At 44.7% G+C, this 19,652-nt stretch overlaps 1 protein-coding gene across 1 annotated transcript in view; it reads left to right on the top strand.

Moving 5' to 3' along the window:
* TRPC4 (transient receptor potential cation channel subfamily C member 4) overlaps positions 1 to 19,652 on the top strand; it is a 471,854-nt gene that overhangs the window by 369,562 nt on the left and 82,640 nt on the right. Inside the window, exon 10 of the mRNA XM_058166773.1 lies at positions 4,761 to 4,955. Coding sequence (XP_058022756.1) covers positions 4,761 to 4,955 — 195 coding nt within the window. The remainder of the gene's footprint in view (positions 1 to 4,760; positions 4,956 to 19,652) is intronic.

The raw sequence follows: 19,652 nt of genomic DNA, 5'->3' as shown, positions 1-19,652 counted from the left end.
CCTCTTGGTTTTCCCGATCTGATCGATAGACTTGATATTCTTTGTTTGAGATAATGGAGTCAGGAAGGATGAATTCAGCCATGTTTCACAAACAAAAATGATATCAAATGTGCCACTGTTTAATAAGAGGATAAATTCAGGTAATTTGTTGACTATGCTTCTTGCATTTATCAATTTGCATTTGAGATCTGATATGATTGGTGTTGAAGAGGTAAGGGGCGTGCATACCTAGTTTTGGGTGTTAGTAGGTTGGGGGTTGTGGACAATAGATGGTTGTATAGATGGTTGGATGGTAGTTTGGGTGTTTGGATGGATGGTTGTTTGGATGGCTGGTTGGGTGGATTGTTGGGTGGCTGTTTGGATGGCTGTTTGGATGGCTGTTTGGATGGCTGCTTGGATGGCTGTTTGGATGGTTGGTTGGATGGTTGGTTGGATGGCTGGTTGGATTGTTGGTTGGATGGCTGTTGGTTGGATAGCTGGTAAGATGGTTGGTTGAATGGGAGGTAGGGGGATGGGTACTTGATTGAATACTGGGATGGCTGGTTGATTGTTATGGGTGATGGGGGGTTTGGAGGTGATTTTTTGATTGCAGGTTTTATTTTTTATGCAATCAGCATGGTAGTCGATGTATAGGTTGGATTCACCATTGTCTTGTCTTCTTTTAAGTTCTGTGCGAAGTTCACGAGAGCGTATCCTTTGTAGAAAGGATAGGTCAGGACGTGATCTAAGTTTACTGTAGGTAGGGTTGGATTTAGCAATTGAGTTTATAGTATTTATGAATTTGCGTTTACTGTCCTCATTAGTGCATATAACTCTACAAAATCTTGGTGCTGTTGTCCCATCGCTGTTTTTATATTCTGGTCCATCTCTGGAGACAGCAATTATTTCATTTGGGGAGATGGTTGATGAATTATAATTTCCAATGATGTTGTGAATCTTATTGATATCTGGTTCATTTGTGTTTTCAAGTCCAAATAATATTGCATTATTTATTTTTTGTCCTCTCTCCATTGCATCTCTGATTAGTTGATTAGTAGTTGTTTGTTGTTTGGGTTGTGTTGTATTAATTTGATGTCTAGGTTGAGTTGTAAGTTGTATATTTTGTGGTGATAGATGAGTTTGGAAGAGATTTAGATCATTAGAGTTTTCATTTTTTAGTGTTGAAATTTGTTTTATCAAATCTGTGAAACTTTGTTCAATAACTGATAGAATTTTTTTTTCTAAGTTTTGTTCAATATTTTGAATTCTTTTTTCTAGGTTTTGTTCAATATTTTGAATTCTTTTTTCTAGGTTTTGTTCAATAGCTTGTAATCTTTTATCTATGTTTTGTTCAATAGTTGTTAATCTTGATTCTAAGATTTTATCAGCGTTTGATTTTCTGGCTGGCATAATGATGATCTTTCTTATTCCTTTGTTTTGTTTTATTTTTATTTTTATTTTATTTTATTTTATTTTATTTTATTTATTTATTATTATTTTATTTTAGTAATGATTAAGTGTCTGTCACTTAATCAATTATCTTTGATTTTATATCTGTCTCTTTAACTTTAAATGGTAGTCAATTTAGCAGTTGCTATGGTAATGGGGAGTCACTATGGTAACAGTGAGATTTGGCGGGAAATTTAAAATGGTGAGATAGGGTGGTTGAAGAAGCTTCTTTACAGGTGGCTGTAATGGCGGGAGATTCAAAAAGTCAGTAGAGGCCGGGAGACTGGAGTCTCCTAGGAACTCACCAGTAGTCCTGCAGCAGTCCTGCCGATTGGGGGATAGGTTGATTAGGGTTGTTGTAAATGTTGCTGGGCTTTTATCTCCTTGGTGGGAAATTTAAAGTTTGTAGCAATGAGGGAGGGCGATGATGGAGGGCGGTGATGGCAGCGGTGCGACTCACGGTAGCGGCAGCGGCAGCGGCAGTCCCGGGTCTGGTGGGGTGGCTTTTGTGGTTTCAGGTGTCTCTAGCCGCCTTTAATGCGGTAGCGGTGGTCTCAGGGCTGGCGGCGGCTCCGGCGGCACAAGCGGCAGCGGCAATCCCGGGGCTGGCGGCAGCTCTGGCGGCGGCTCCGGTGGCACTCACGGGGCTGGCGACGGCTCCGGCGGCGGCTCCGGCGGCACCAGTGGCAGCAGCAGTCTCGGGGCTGGCAGCGGCTCCGGTGGTGGCACAAGCGGCAGCGGCAGTCACAGGGCTGGCGGCGGCTCCGGCGGTAGCGGGCGGCTCCAGCCTCTTTGAGTCGACGGCCTCACGGCTGCGGCAGTCCAGGCTCAGGCGGTCTCCGACTCTTCGCCCACCGCCTGAGTCCTCAGCAGCCTGGAAGAACCTCGGCAGCCTCAATCCACGGCAGCCTGGAAAAACCTTCGGCTCTGGAGTATCGCCAGCAAAGAATCTTCGGGGAAACTGCTCTCCTAAGAGCTCAAAAGAGCCCTTTTACAGAGAGCATTTCTCCGGTGCAACCTTCCTGGTCGCCATCTTCCGGAAAGGCATCTCTGCAAGGTCTCTGTACTCTGTAGGAACAAGCAGAATTCTTGGCAGCTGCTCCGAGGTGGCCTTCAAAAACTTGGTCTTCCTCTCTCTACTGCTCGGCTCTTCAACTAGGGCCTTTAACAAGGGGAGGTAGCTCCTTCTTCAATCTCATCTTTCTCTCCCCATCTTGTCACCATATCATACAGCTCCACTTGTCCAGCAAGGACACAGTCCCAGGATAACCACCTCCATCATCTTTGGTGCTATCATGAAGTGGATACATACTGGTTCTGTTAGGTGCATCACAGGGGAGCCTCCTATCAGTGAACCATCCACCTATTTGAAATTCATGGATTGGGGCAGTTTTCTCACTCATGTTCCAAGTTTCAGCACTGTTGGCATGCTCATCAAGCATCGGGTGCAGCCTGTATCAGTGAGTGCCTTCAATTCTCCCTGGGCTCCCAACCTGGGCTCGATGACCTTCACTGGGATAGAGAAGGGGAGGATGGCTCCACTTACCATTGGGTCATCTTCTCCCTCATCTTTGCTCTCATAAGGGGCCAGCTGCTGTTCCCCCTTGGCTGGGGTTCCCTCTCCCTCATTGTGAGAGAAGGAGAGCTCTATGACCTGGTGTGCCATGCTTGACTTCTCCCTTCCCTCTTGTTGCAGCTTCTTTGCCTCAGTGGAAGCAGGTGCTCCCCCTCTTGGTGGGGGAGTGGGTACCAAGCATTCAGCTGCCCTATGGCCCTGCTGGCCACACTGGAAGCATAGGATGGCTCCACGGGCTGGGGTGACTGGGGGAGCAGATGTGAACCACAGAGCAGATGTGGACCAGCGGATGCCATTCTTTTTTTTCTTTTTCTTTTTTTTAAAGTTTTATTTTTACATTCATATCTAATAATTCATCCAATGTACAATTATATACAATTAGTTGGGCTTGCCCAGTCACCACCCCCCTTTTTAACTCTCTTCCCTCTTCTACCTTCTTCTGCCTTCTTTCCAAACCTTCCTCTCCTTCTCTTATCTACATCCTCTCCTCCCTCCACCCTATACCTTCCTTCTCCCTCTTCTACCCCTCTTCCTTCCTCTTCTCCTCTTTCCTACCTCCTACTCTCTCTTTTCTCCCTCCTCACCGTTCTAAAATGGTAACTGGGCAGACCCGACCCTACATTAATTATATTTATACATCTTCAATAATCCCTGTACATTCACCATCACTCCATCACTAGCCTCAACCCCCAATTCCCTCCCCATACCCCCGCCCCCACCCGACTTCCCAGAACAAAATGCAGGGTATCAAAACTAACAATCATAATCTAAAATAATTCCTAAATTATAACCTCTAGTCTCTCCACACTTAATCACACTCTCAATTCCCCTCTCCTTCAAAAATATATCTAATACAAAATATTTCCTAAATTTACTCATATGCTATTCGATATTTTTTTATCTGATACTTATTCTGAATATAATCAATCCACATTTTCCATTCTAAAATATATTTTTCTTGTGTATAGTCTTTCAAATAAGCAGAGTTTTTTGCCATTTCTGCCAGATTTGATACTTTAAGTGTCCATTCTTCAATTGTAGGTAATTCTTCTTTCTTCCAATAGCGGATGCCATTCTTGATGTCTCTTCGGCACTGCCTTCATCTCTACAATCTTCCCTGAATCTTCTCTGTCCTCCCAAAGATGATTGAGTAGGCAGCTGGGGCTCAGGACCCTGGAGGATTTTGTAGCTAATTAAAGCTTAAGAAAGAGAGCTGGTTTAATGTCAAGGTTCTGAATAATGAACCCAACCAATCCAGCAACTCTGAGACTTTCAGCTTTCTCAAAGAACTGCTTTATTGAGTATATCATTTTGACATGTTTGAAATGCAAAACCAGCTCTGACTATTTCCCCATTTTCAATATAGCTAAAGAATAGAAAGCTATATAATATAATCCTAACATAATTATATAGATTAAATAGAAAAAAAATAAAAAAAACTGCATTGGGAAAATACATATTTAGTTTAGTTTAGTTTAGTTTAATACATATTTCCTTTGTCTTATTAGTATTAGGTTTGGTCACATGATCAACCAGACATTGAGACTAGATTTTGCATTTTTATCCATTTATTGAGTCATTATTATTATTTCACTTTAAAACATGGCAAGTTGCTTATAAGAAAAGGTGATGGACAGTATAAAAATCAATATAGATGAATGTTGGATTTCAATTCTTCTATCTTTATTTCTAATAGTGTTAATTCAATAAACCTATCCAATATTAGATAAAAATGTGTTTTCATGTTTTCATTCAGGATCATGCAGATATTGAATGGAAATTTGCTCGTACAAAGCTATGGATGAGTTACTTTGAAGAAGGAGGAACTTTACCCACGCCTTTCAATGTCATACCAAGTCCAAAATCTCTATGGTATTTGTTAAAATGGCTATGGAGACAACTATGCAGGCAAAACATTAAAAAAAAAACCAAAAGCTTTGGAACCATTGGGGTAAGCAAAATTAGCCATTTCATTCCTTATCCTTATGAGAATGGATAGTCTTACCTACAGAAACTAGAAGAATGTATATTTCTGCTTTTTGACAATGCCAAAAAGTCTCTTAAATAATAGGAATTTAAAATAAGACTTTTGCAAAGCATGTAAGCAACTGCCCTGGGTCCACATAGGAAGTACTATCCAAAATATAATTTTGTTCATTTTTATTCAAGATAGTAAAAATATTTATTTATTTATTTATTTATTTATTTATTTATTTATTTATTTATTTATTTATTTATTTATTTTGTCACACAGTATATATAAGCATAAGCATGAAATAACTATACAATATATGAGCATATATATAAGCATGAGTATGTAATAACTATATTAATTGGATATAACAAAAAGAAACGCTAGGACAGGAATGGTAGGCACGCTTGTGCTTTTATGCATGCCCCTTACAGACCTCTTAGGAATGGGGTGAGGTCAATAGTAGACAGTTTTTGGTTGAAGCTTTGGGGATATTGGGAAGAGACCACAGAGTCAGGTAGTATATTCCAAGTATTAACAACTCTGCTACTGAACTTGTATTTTCTGCAATCAAGATTGGAGCGGTTAACATTAAGCTTAAATCTTTTGTGTGCTCATGTATTGTTGCAACTGAAGCTGAAGTAGTCTTCGACAGGAAGGACATTGTAATAGATGATTCTATGAGTTAAACTCAGGTCATGTCAAAGGCGGCGTAGTTCTAAATTTTCTAAGCCCAGGATTTCAAGTCTGGTGGCATAAGGTATTTTGTTGTATTCAGAGGAGTGGAGAACTCTTCTTGTAAAATATTTCTGGACATGTTCAATTTTATTGATGTCAGAAATGTGGTATGGGTTCCAGACAGTCGAGCTATATTTAAGAACTGGTCTAGCAAATGTTTTATATGCTCTGGTTAGTAGTGTAGTGTTTTTGGAGAAGAAGCTACGCAAGATTAGGTTTACAACTCTTAAAGCCTTTTTTGCGATGTAGTTGCAGTGGGCTTTGGCACTTAGATCATTTGATATGAAAACTCCAAGGTCTTTAACAGGGTGGGGGTCATCTGTAAGGTAATGTCAGCAAAGAGAACACAATTACTTGTAATATGGTCACAGAGATCATTAATGTATAATATGAAGAGTGTTGGTCCAAGAACGCTGCCTTGGGGAACGCCACTTTTGACAGGAACAGGATTTGATAAGAGTATTGCCAATTTTGATCACTTCTTGTCTGTTTGACAGGAAAGCTGTTATCCAATTGTGGAGGGGTCCTGAGATGTTTAAAGTATAACTTAAAGTATAACACAAGAGTTGCTACAATTAGTTCCTCCAAAATTTATAGTTATATAAATATTTCACTGGTTTATGGTGATAAAGCCTGACTGCTCAAGAAAACATTATTGGGCAGAACAGACAGGTCTGGCTAAATTTTCTGGTGTTTAATATATTGTTTAAATGCACTGAGTACACACTCATAGCCCCAGTAGGAACTCCTCCTTGGAGAAATCTAGTTGTTGGAGTTTAGTTCAAGTTTAGTTACTGATTAACCTCCATTATGAAAGAGTTCAAGCCAGTGGAAAAGAACTATTTTAGCCAGTGTGCCATGATGCAAGTCCATGCACCTTAGCCCTTCCTCCTTCCTTAGTACTGCCTTTGGAACACAGGGAAACTGAATTAAAAGTAGGGCAAAGAGGGAACTTCCATTTCTCTCCCACCTCTAACCAGTTAACATCACTACACTTATGTAAAACTAAGGGTAAACTCCAAAACACAAAAAACACACTGACATTAAAAGGATATGATGAAGAAGGAGGCATTACCTAAAAGCAGTGGTGAAATGTAAAATTTGTTACTACCAGTTCTGTGGACATGGCTTGGGGGGGTGGAATGTGACTGGGTGGGCGTGGCCAACTTTTTTTTTTAATTCAAAAAGTTTTACAAAAAAATTTTTTCCCCTTTCCCCCAGCTCCCCTCCCCCCTCCCTTCACAAACCCCCCTCCCCCCTGACTTCCCGGAACAAACACAAGGTATAGTTAAAAATAAAACAAATATATGCTAAAAAAAAATTTCCCCCAAAACTATTATACCAATTTTCCCTCTCTAGCTCTGACTTCCTCCTTACATAACCAAAATCCTTCAAAAAAAATTTTTTTAACAATTAACAGTAATAAAATATATAAGTCAATAGAACAGATTAATCCTAAAGTATTGAAAACCAGGTAATGCCTAAAAATCCAATCCAATTTCGAGAATATCTCCCTTATAGCTTCTATAACCATATAATTTTCCCCCAAAATCTTTCTTACATAAGATCTTTCGAGAATATTCTATTTGAAATTCAGTACAACACATTATATAATTTCAATACAAGAAATTACAGTATCTATTCAACTTTAGTCCTTCCTCATCAAAATCCAATGTAAATCCAAATATTTAGTCTTTTATGATAGGTGTGAAACATATAATCAACCCATTTCTTCCAGATCTTTCTCACATATAGTCTTTCAGGAACGGTAATATTTTTATCTGTTAATATTTCAAAAAAAGCTTCTTTCAAGGATAATACTTTTATCTCTTGGCATTTTTTTTTGATGCATTAGTCTCTGTCTTTCCTTCATTACTCCTTTTAAAAAGTCAATCACAATATTTCCTAATAGTTCCTTATGTCCAACAATCCACAAGTTACTGCCATATATTCCATCAGTCCGGAAAGAGAACTCTTGGAAAGCATTAACCCTGTGAATTTTTCCGGTTCGGGAGGCATCCTCTTGTAACACAGATTCAGGCACTTCATCTAAACTTTTTAAAAAGAGCCTTTTTACATCTTGTTTATTCACGATCATATCTTCATTTTTATCCATTTTTGCTTGCACCTCCCTTCCATTTTCCAAGTACTGATTACACTGGTTAATTTCCTCCAAGCTCTCATCCAAAACGTCCCCATTTTTTATCAATTCGTATTTTTGAATAATTAAATACATTCTTTCTGTATAATCCTGTATAAAGTCACGAATCCATTCAAACTAATATAATCCAACAGTCCACAGTCCAGCACAATAAAATAAAGTCTCCATTCACTTTCACTTTCTCAGCAAGTAAACGCCATTTTTCCTTTAAGTATAGGAGAGCTCAATTCGTTACAATCCACAAATAGTGTTTCCTAGCTTCTTAGTTACGCAGCTTGCTCCTTTTCACTTTACTTCACTTTACTTTCATTTCCTCTCAGACGCCATTTTAAAGAGTCAGTTAAAACAAAGGAAAAAAAGTTTCTCTTTTTAAAAGGTAGAAGTCAGGAAATCAAAAATACTTGCAATCCAATAATTGTTCACTCGTGCTTCTTCCGTCTGCATGTAGAAATCCACAAAAAGAAATCAATTGAGCAGAGGTGGACACCTTCCTCTTTTCCTGCTTTTGCAGGAGCGCACTGAAGATCGGAGATAGCAGGATTCAATGAGATTCAACCCTTTGGGACTCTGCATAACAAAAACAAAGCCCCTAGGGGAACTTTTTTTTTAACTTTTAAAAGCATTTTTTCTACAACCACTTTGGCCAAAGAGCTTGTTAAAAAATGCTTTTAAAAGGCTGTGATGATCCCAGCTGAGTTGCCTGATTGTCAGAAGCCTTTCTTTTCTTTTAAAACCATTTTTTTTGCCTTTAAAAGAAAAAAAGCCTCTGACCATCAGGCAACTCAGCTGGGATCGCCAGAGCCTTTTTACATCTTGTTTATTCACGATCATATCTTCATTTTTATCCATTTTTGCTTGCACCTCCTTCCATTTTCCAAGTACTGATTACACTGGTTAATTTCTCCAAGCTCTCATCCAAAACGTCCCCATTTTTATCAATTCGTATTTTGAATAATTAAATACATTCTTTCTGTATAATCCTGTATAAAGTCACGAATCCATTCAAACTAATATAATCCAACAGTCCACAGTCCAGCACAATAAAATAAAGTCTCCATTCACTTTCACTTTCAGCAAGTAAACGCCATTTTTCCTTTAAGTATAGGAGAGCTCAATTCGTTACAATCCACAAATAGTGTTTCCTAGCTTCTTAGTTACGCAGCTTGCTCCTTTTCACTTTACTTCACTTTACTTTCATTTCCTCTCAGACGCCATTTTAAAGAGTCAGTTAAAACAAAGGAAAAAATGTTTCTCTTTTTAAAAGGTAGAAGTCAGAAATCAAAAATACTTGCAATCCAATAATTGTTCACTCGTGCTTCTTCCGTCTGCATGTAGAAATCCACAAAAAGAAATCAATTGAGCAGAGGTGGACACCTTCCTCTTTTCCTGCTTTTGCAGGAGCGCACTGAAGATCGGAGATAGCAGGATTCAATGAGATTCAACCCTTTGGGACTCTGCATAACAAAAACAAAGCCCCTAGGGGAACTTTTTTTTTAACTTTTAAAAGCATTTTTTCTACAACCACTTTGGCCAAAGAGCTTGTTAAAAAATGCTTTTAAAAGGCTGTGATGATCCCAGCTGAGTTGCCTGATTGTCAGAAGCCTTTCTTTTCTTTTAAAACCATTTTTTTTGCCTTTAAAAGAAAAAAAGCCTCTGACCATCAGGCAACTCAGCTGGGATCGCCAGAGCCTTTTAAAAGCATTTTTTCTTTAAAAGCATTTTAGCCGAAGAGGTTATAGAAAAAAATGCTTTTAAAAGGCTCCGACAATCCCAGCTGAGCCGCACGATCATCAGAGGCTTTTTTTACTTTTAAAAGCATTTTTTGGCCGAAGAAAAAATGCTTTTAAAAGTAAAAAAAACCCCACTGATGATCGCGCGATTCAGCTGGGCATGCAGGAGGCCAGGGATTTATGCTACCAGTTCTCCAAACCACCCACCACCATTGCTACCGGATCAGGCTATCAAGTCCGAACTGGGAGCATTTCACCCCTGCCTAAAAGAGACCCAACTGTCCAATACCAACAAAAGTAGCTGGCTTATTGAAATTATAGTTTGAACTAACGAATGAAGAGAAGGGTGACATGATAGTTGTCTTCCAATATTGAGAGGCTATCACAGAGAAGAGATGGTCAACTTTTAGTACCTACCTGTGGATAGGGCAAGAAGGGGGGTGGAAGCTAATTAAAGAGAGATCTATTTATTTATTTATTTATTTTTATTTAATTTGATTTTTATACCGCCCTTCTCCCGAAGGACTCAGGGCGGTGTACAGGCAAAATAAAAACAACAATACAAATATACACAATTTAAATACCCTTAAAAAACTTATTCAGAATTAGCCTGATATTAAAAAATCATCATCAATTAAAACCCCATTTAAAATTTGTAAAATTCCCTTTTAAAATCCAATTAAGCCAGCCCCGCGCGAATAAAAAGATGGGTCTTCAGTTCGCGATGAAATGTCCGAAGGTCAGGTATTTAACGTAAACCAGGGGGAAGCTCGTTCCAGAGAGTGGGAGCCCCCACAGAGAAGGCCCTTCCCCTGGGGGCCGCCAGCCGACATTGTTTGGCGGACGGCACCCTGAGAAGTCCCTCTCTATGGGAGCGTACGGGTCGGTGGGAGGCATGTGGTAGCAGCAGGCGGTCCCGTAAGTACCCAGGTCCTAAGCCATGGAGCGCTTTAAAGGTCGTAACCAACACCTTAAAGTGCACTCGAAAGGCCACAGGCAGCCAGTGCAGTCTGCGCAGGAGCGGTGTTACATGGGAGCTACGGTAGCTCCCTCTATCACCCGCGCAGCTGCATTCTGGACTAACTGAAGCCTCGAGTGCACTTCAAGGGAGCCCCATGTAGAGAGCATTACAGTAATCCAAGCGAGAGGTAACGAGGGCATGAGTGACTGTGCATAAGGCATCCCGATCAAGGAAGGCGCAACTGCGGACCAGGCGAACCTGGTAGAAGGCCCTCCTGGAGACGGCCGTCAAATGATCTTCAAGCGACAGCCGATCATCCAGGAGGACGCTAAGTTGCGCACCCTATCCTTTGGGGCCAATAACTGCCTCCAACAGCCAGCCGCAGCTGCAGCTGACTGAATCGGGATGCGGCATCCACAGCCACTCCGTCTTGGAGGATTAAGCTTGAGCCTGTTTCTCCCCATCCAGACCCGTCGGCTTCCAAACACGGGACAGCACTTCAACAACTTCATTGGGGTGGCCGGGGTGGAAAAGTACAGCTGAGTATCATCAGCGTACTGCTGGTATCTCACCCGAAACCACTGATGATCTCACCCAACGGCTTCATGTAGATGTTGAACAACAGGCGAGAGAATCGACCCTGCGGGACCCCACAAGTGAGGCCCCTCGCGGTCGACCTCTGCCCCCGTCAACACCGTCTCGTCCGGTCGAGAGATAGGAGGAGAACCACCGATATCGGTGCCTCCACTCCCAATCCCCCAGCCGGCGCAGCAGATACCATGGTCGATGGTATCGAGCGCGCCGAGAGGTCTAATAAGACCAGGGCAGAGGAATAACCCCTATCCCTGGCCCTCCAGAGATCATCCACCAATGCGACCAAAGCTGTCTCCGTGCTGTATCCGCGTCGGAAGCCGGACTGGAACGGATCTAGATAGACATGTTCATCCAGGTATTGGGATAGCTGTCGCGCCACGGGACTCTCTACAACCTTCGCAACAAAGCGAAGGTTGGAGACTGACGATAATTACCCAAAATAGCTGGGTCCAGGAGGGCTTCTTAAGGAGGGTCTCACCACCGCCTCTTTCAAGGCGGCAGGAAAACCCTTCCAATAAAGAAGCGTTGATAATCCTCTGAGCCAGCCTCGTGTCACCGCCTGAGTGGCCAGTACCAGCCAGGAAGGGCACGGGTCCAGTAAACATGTCGTGCCGCAGCCTCCCCAACAACCTGTCGACGCCCCTCGGAGCCACAGGGTCAAACTCATCCCAAATGGACTCAACAAGACGTGCCTCCTCTCCTCGCTTGATCATCCCACTCGGTCCAGACCGTCCCTCAGCTGAGCGATTTTATCGATAGATAACCGCTAAACTCCTCGGCTCGTCCCTGCAACGGGTCATCCCGCACCTCCTGATGTAGGAGAGAGCGGGTCACCAAACAGGGCGGCCGGGCGGTTATCTGCCGACGCAATGAGGGTGGAGGCGAGAAACGCCTCGCTTCTCATTGCCACCAGGTAGGTCCTAGAATAGGACCCAACTAGTGTCCGATCAGCTCGGAGCGACTGGACCTCCAGGTGCTCTCCAGGCGTCTTCTCTGGCGTTTCATCTCCCTCAGCCCTCAGAGTACCAAGGGGCCGGACGAGATCTCCGCCGGGTCAGAGGCCGCAAAGGCACGACACGGTCCAGGCCCGCCGCGGCCTGTTCCCAGGCCGTGACCAGTTCCTCAGTCGTGCCATGGGCCAGTTCCTCAGGGAATGGCCCAAGCTCCGTCAGGAACCTCTCGGGGTCCATCAGGCGCCTGGGACGGAACCACCGTATAGGTTCCGTCTCCCTGCGGTGGTGAATGGCGGTTCGGAAGTCTAGGCGAAGGAGAAAATGATCCGACCATGACATTGGTTCTGTTACTAAGTCATCTAACACCAGATCATTAAGCCACTGCCCAGAGATATAAATCAGATCCAGCGTGCCTCCCCCCGAGTGCGTAGGGCCATCATTTACTCGAATCAGGTCCAAGGCCGTCATGGAAGCCTGGAACTCCCGAGCTGCCGTCGATGACAAGCCAACTGATGGCAGGTTAATCTGAAATTTAGAAGAAATGTCTTGACAATGAGAATAATTAATGAATGGAACAGTTTGCCTCCCAGAATTGTGTGTGCTGCATCCCTGGAGTTTTTAAAAAAGTTTGGACAGCCATTGTACAAGGTACAAGGTACAAGGTACAAGGTCTCTACCTTGGGCAGAGTATTGCACTAGAAGACCTATAAGATACCTTCCATCCCTATGATTATTCTATTCTATCCTATCCTATCCTACCCTACCCTACCCTACCCTACCCTACCGTATCAGATGCAGCCCAGTTCTACAATGAGCAACTTAAAGTCCTGATGATTTTCTTTCATACATCACCCACACGGTCACATGACCCGATATAAAGGGACATATCACTTAGAACAGCACAGAGCACTCAAAACAGCATTACTTACAATTATTTATTCTGGGACTTCCGGCAGTGACGTCAGCGTGAATGGAGTGAGGGAACGAGGCTCCATTCCTGAAGCCCGAATTTCCCACCCAGGAAGCCTAAAATAGGCACTATCAATCCCTGAGAGATTGATAGAAAAAAGGGCCTTGGGGAAAAAGGCAATTCCTCCGAAGGCTCAGGAGAAACCTCTTGATTCCAGCAGGGAAGAAACCAGCCTCTTTGGCTGGCCCAAAGTGCTGACAGCCAAGGAGTAGGAAGCGAAGATCGAGAAAATAACATAACTGCAATTGATAGGAGAGAAAACCCCAAAAAGGAGGTACAACTATATTGTCATATGGTGGAGCTGAAATATTGAGATTCTAAAATTAGAGGCAGGAATACTGCCAAATAAATACGGCGACTAGGAGGACAGAGAGGAGCGAAGGAAATAAACTGACAAGCAGTAACAGTGCAAAAAGGAGAAGTAACAGATGAAAAGAGGAAAGAAATTCTGGCTGGATACATTTTTGTGACTGAGTGAACTGGTGACTATAAACTCTATACGTTTATCTCTTTATTGTTATTAGTACTGTGAAACTTATGGAAGACTTTAAAGATTGAAAAAATTTGATATAATTAACTGTGGAATTTGAGCGGCGATTTGAGACATGATGGATTTAATGGCTGTCTAGAAGGAATAGAAGCGGAAAACAACAGGATTGGTGATTGCTAATTAAGACTGTCGAAATTGGATATTGTGGATATTTTTGGAGACTGATAAAAACTTTACAAATGGAGAGAACTGAAGAGGAGGCTAAAGGACAGATAGGATAAAAAGGGGGCGATCGACAGAGAATGATGTAAGACTGAGTGAAGATTACACAGACTTAATAAAATAAATATTCAACTGAAAGTAATCAAGATAATATTTGTGGAGCTCCCCCCTGGCCACGTTCATCTCCTCCCCTTCCAGAGAGTCCATGGGCAGGCAATTCATACCTTTCATGAGCTCTTTGACTCTCAGAGGCTTCTCTCAGCAGCTGTACCGCTTTGGTGATCAGGAGATCTTCCTTCTGTTCTTCCTGCCAGGTGAGCATTCCTCCTCGACGTCTGGTTACTGTCACACCAGGAGGGACCTCCCCCCGGTGCCGGCAGCCTCCCCACTCCTAAAGACCATCCAGCTTTTCTTCGAGTTGTAATTTTGCCAGCCATTCCGAAGCATCCCAGCTGGGTTGTGTCTGAGGGAGAGAGGAACCAGCAGCTCCCATATCTTCCTGGTCGCTGCCTTGGTCAGACATTTTTTTCTCAGCCCCCATGGTGTGGTTCCTGGATGGCTGAAGAGTTAGAGCTTGCTTAATGTCAGGAATGCCTCCTTTCAATAAAAAAGAAAAACCCCACTCCATGGTTTGTAGAGAGCATGAACTGAAAGCAAACAAAGTAAAAGCAAACTCAGAGGTAATTGGCATGGAATACAGATATAAGAAATAAGCCTCAAGCCCTCCCCCTGGTAGTCCAGTCAGTCTTGTCCAATCCATGTTCCCCTTAGGTGCCACGTGAGGTGCATCTTCAGATGGTTTCACTTCCCTCTGGTATGCTCGGGCCGTTAGCTGTGTGTTATCAGCCCACCTTCTAACTATGAACCCATTTGAAGAAAACTATTCATTTTAAAGTTTAGTTTCTCTTCCAACCTCCATTGTCTCCTCCCCCCATTACTATGACAGCCGTAGCAAGCTAGACCACAATCAAAAGATATATTACCCACCGCAATAAACTAATTAACTCCTAGCAATAAAGCAGTAACTTGTAGCGAGCGGAGGCTGACACAATCACTAAGAATCACAAAGACCTTAAATCCAACATGGGAGAAATGAAAGAAGATATTAAAAAATAGAAAAATTCAACAAAACATCTTCAAAAACAAACAAAAGATCCAAACAGTAGAGACAAAAATGGAACAAACAGGAAAGAAAATAGAAACGTTGGAACAAAAATATATGACAACTAATAGAGACTTAGAAAAAATCAATATTATTTCTGGAGATGGAAAAAGCATCCTTCTACCTCAGATTTCAAAACATTATGGAAAATAAAGGATTTAGGGGAGAAAATCCTTTATGTCAAAAATCTTAGCAGAGGCAGTACAAAGAGACAAACAAGACATACGGAGAGACATCGATGAAGTGTACAGAGTACACACGAACTATGCACACAGGCACAAGTTGCTGAAAGAAGTACATGTTAGATTCACAAAAAAACGATAAAAGACAAAATATATAAAAAAGTGAGGGAAAAATTGATATTATAGAAAGGAAAGGAAATAACCCTTAAACAAATGCCAAGATGAGTGAGACGCCAAAGAAGAAATTATCAATTCCTGACATCACAACTAAACAAATATAATGTCATGTTCTGATAGTTAATACCAGAAGGTATTCTGATCTCCTGGCAGGAGAAAAAATTCAAGATAGATATTCTAGATAAGGCTCAATAATTTTTTGAACATCATTTTTCATCAGAAGAACAAGAGAGTAGAGATGAAGTTGAGAGCAAGAGCCAGGAAGAATACCAAACAGAGGAGAACAACAAGGAACAAAAAGAAAAGAAAACAGGAAAAATTCACTAGCTAAGAGAACTCATACATTCACGCAACTACAAAAATTAGATATGAACATTATAAATTTACAAGAACTACACATCAAGAAACAGCACAGAAAACTACTAGAATAAACAAGAATAGGTGCAGTTTACATATCATTAACACACCCACACAAAGAGGAATCACAATATACATTAAAAAACAACTGAAATCAAAACAAATATACACAGATAAGGAGGGAAGAATTTTAATGATCGAAATAAAAACAGAACAAAAAACAATATTATTGATCTCAATATATGCACCAAATGATAATCAAAAAGAATTTTATAAAAAGATACTGTTGTGACCCAGGTTCCTAGATTCGGTCTCCTGGACTCGGATGATTCAGAAAGTGAGGGAGAAGACCTGGCAAGGCCTGCTTCTCCTGGGCCCTCTCCCTCACTGGCACCCACCCAAAGGGAAGAGGAGGGGCCGGCAAGGCCTGATTCTCCCGGGCCTTCTTCTGATTTGGCAACGCCCCAAGAACAGTTTTGGAGTGATGCAAGACTGCGCAGACGTGACTGGCGCGCGCAGCAGAGGAAGCATTGGGACAAAGCCAAGGAATGATGGTCATGCAGTGACATCTGCAGAGACTATAAATAGGAGGCGGGACTTCCTGGTTTTTTGTCTTGGACAAAGCAATGAATTGGCGCGGGCAAACTGTATCAATGGAGGGAAGAATATATTCGTGAGTAATTCTGGCCTTATCTATAATTTCCTAGTTATCTCCAGAGACTTGGCAGGCCCGTGGGTAGACGTGGCCAGAATATTTATCTATGTAAATAAATTAGAAAAGGAAGCCTTTGACTGACTCTTTGTTGGGAGTATTGGGGGAGGGAAACAGAACATTTTGTCCAAGACCCCGACTAAACCATCTTCCACCAAAGATGGACCAGCAGCAGGTACAGCAGCAGTTACAGCAGCTACAAGCAGCTAATCAACAGCTACAGAAGCAAGTGGATCACTTGGCAGGCCAACTTGCTGCCGGGAATGTGCCTGCAGCCCCCCCAATCCTCCCACTCCTCCTCCTCATCGCAAGTGCCCGATAACCGTGCCGGATAAGTTTTCTGGGCAGCCTGAGATGTTCCCGACCTTCTTGGGAAAGTGCCAGCTTTACATGGCTATGTGGCCAGAGGATTTCCCAGATGACCGGGCTAAGGTGGCCTTCGTGATTAACCTTCTTTCCGGCTCGGCTGCCCAATGGGCCACGCCCCTCTTGCTCCAGGACAACCCTCTGCTGGCGGACCAACAGCGTTTTTCGCAGCACCTGCGCATCATGTACGAGGACCCCGTTCGGACGCTGACGGCAACCAGGCGCCTTAAGGAACTCCGTCAAGGGAAACGCCCCCTGCAGGAGTACATCACCGAATTTCGTTCTTTGTGCCAGGACTCTGACTGGAATGATGCAGCGCTGGTGGACGCGTTCCAGGAGGGACTCTCAGTGGAACTGCAAGACGAGCTGGCCCGGGTGGAGGTGCCGCGGACCCTCGACAACTTGGTGCCCCTTTGTCTCCACCTCGACGCCCGTCTGCAACGGCAACCGTCCCGTCGCGCCCCCGGGACCCACCATCGACATCTGCAGCCCCGCTTCCTGCGCCACCAGCACCCCGGGTCGTCCCACGTTTTGTAACCGCTACGGAAGAGCCCAGGGGGTTGGGAGCGGCCAGACCTCGCCTGACAGCCCAGGAGCGGAACCGGAGGCGCCAAGGGGGATTGTGCCTGTACTGTGGGGAGCCCAGCCACTTCGCCGCTTCTTGCCCCAGAAAGTGAAGTGGGGCACGCACGCCGGTCCCCGAATCACAGCGTGACCAATTGGGAAACGGAGCAGGCCCAACCTCGGGGAAACCCTAGGTCGGGCACGTACTAAACCCCCACTGGACGTTGTGGAAGTAGACTCTGGGGCCCCTCGGCATCTGATTCTGGACACACGGATATGGTTGGGGAACCAGTCGGACGGGCTCCAGGCGCATGCGCTGGTGGACTCAGGGGCCACAACAAACTTTATGGACCAGGCCTTTGTGACCCAGTTTGCGGTCCCCGTGGTTCCGGTGGACCCTCTGATGCAGGTAGAGACAATTGATGGACGAGAACTGGTGTCCGGCCCCATTAAATTTGCCACCCAGCCTTTGCGCCTGGCTATTGGGGACCATGAGGAGGCGATCCAGTTTTATGTCACGGCGGACCTTCATTTTCACTTGGTCCTTGGGTTGTCCTGGCTTCGGACCCACGATCCTCAGATGGCCTGGTTGCGGAACGCCATCTCTTTCCCGAGTCTGCAGTGCGTTGACCACATCCGCCACACCTGTGCCAGCCAGAACGTCCCCACCGCTGCCATCTCCTTGCCTTCTGAGCTGACAGACTTCGCCGACGTGTTCAGTGAGAAGGAGGCAGACTGTCGTGTCCCACTCCTCCGCTGACGGCTGGGTCAGGGAAATCCGAATCAGGCTTGCCTCTGCAGCTCTGCCCAAAGTCCTAGCAAAGTCCTCAGAGCAGGCAGGAGACTAGTAAGTGACTTCAGCAAGATAAGTTCGACTTTTGCCTGACTCAGAGACTGCCAGAAAGTAGATCCTTTATATAGGCCATGGGGTGTGGCTCCATGACTCAGCACTCATTAAGGCCTGCCCCTCCCTTCCTTCTGTTGCCTCCGCCTATCCAATCTTCTGATGCGAGGGTCACTCCAATCAGCTGTTGTTGGGAGTAAACCCTCCTCAGGCTCACCTGCTGTGGAGGAGGGGGAGGGGTCTAGCTGCTCCGTTTGCCTGGGCATGGAGTCAGGGCTGGGGCAGGGAGATGCTCCTTCTTCTGCAGTTTGTCTGGGCATGGAGCCAGGACTGGGGCTGGAAGGCATACATTCCTCCGTGTTCGGGAGCAGGTAAGAAGGCCCCGGCTGCTCTGAGGGCGGGCAAGACACAACACGGACCGACTACCCCCGCATCGGCCCTACAATTACCCCGTGGACCTTCTGCCCAACGCACTACTGCCTGTGGGACACCAGTATTCCATGTCGGAGCCCGAGTTGGCCGCCCTCAGGGATGTCCTGGACAAAAATCTGGCCCGAGGGTTCATCCGGCCTTCAAAGTCCCCTCTCTCGGCCCCGGTCCTCTTCGTGAAGAAGAAGACAGGGGACTTGCGCCTGTGCTGTGATTACCGCTGGCTAAACGCCATTACGGTGCGGAATCGCTACACCCTGCTGCTCATCCCAGAGCTGCTGGAGAGGTTGCGGGAGGCCACGATCTTCACCAAGCTCGATCTCCGGGGGGCCTACAACCTGGTGCAGATGCGAGAAGGAGACGAATGGAAGACGGCATTCGGCACCCGATACGGACACTACGAATACACTGTCAAGCCGTTTGGGTTGACCAACGCTCCCGCCGTTTTCCAGCACTTCATGAACGACGTGTTCCGAGACATGTTGGATTGGTTTGTGGTGATCTACCTGGCGGACATCCTGATTTACTCCCGGTCCAGGGAAAGCCACCTTCGACACGTCGGTCTGGTTCTGCAACGCTTGCAGGAGCAACAACTCAATGCGAAGCTGGAGAAATGCGTCTTCTTCTGGACTTCCATAGAATTCCTCGGGCATATCATCTTGCCCGAGGGCATAGCCATGGACCCACACACAGTAGAAGCTTTGTGTAGCTGGGAAGCCCCTCGTCAGGTGAAGGATGTTCAGCACCTGCTGGGCTTTGCCAACTACTACCGGACCTTCATCCCGGACTTCGCCACACTGACGGCTCCACTTACCCAGCTCCTCAGGAAGAAGGTTGCGTTCCGGTGGGGTCCCCCGCAGCAAGAAGCATTCACAGCCGTCAAGAAAGCCTTCGTCATGTAACCCGTTCTGAGGCATCCCGACCCGCTCCGGCCTTTTGTGGTGGAGACGGACATGTCCAATGTGGCTCTTGGAGCGGTGCTGCTACAGGCTCCGACGAATGGCGGCACACTTTTTCCCTGCGCTTAGTACTCCCGGAAACTCAATCCTTCCGAGCGCAACTAC

The sequence above is a fragment of the Ahaetulla prasina genome, chromosome 2, assembly GCF_028640845.1.
Source record: "Ahaetulla prasina isolate Xishuangbanna chromosome 2, ASM2864084v1, whole genome shotgun sequence".
Taxonomy (NCBI): domain Eukaryota; kingdom Metazoa; phylum Chordata; class Lepidosauria; order Squamata; family Colubridae; genus Ahaetulla; species Ahaetulla prasina.
The sequence above is the reverse complement of the archived record's forward strand: the minus strand, read 5'-3'. Positions and strand labels throughout refer to the sequence as shown.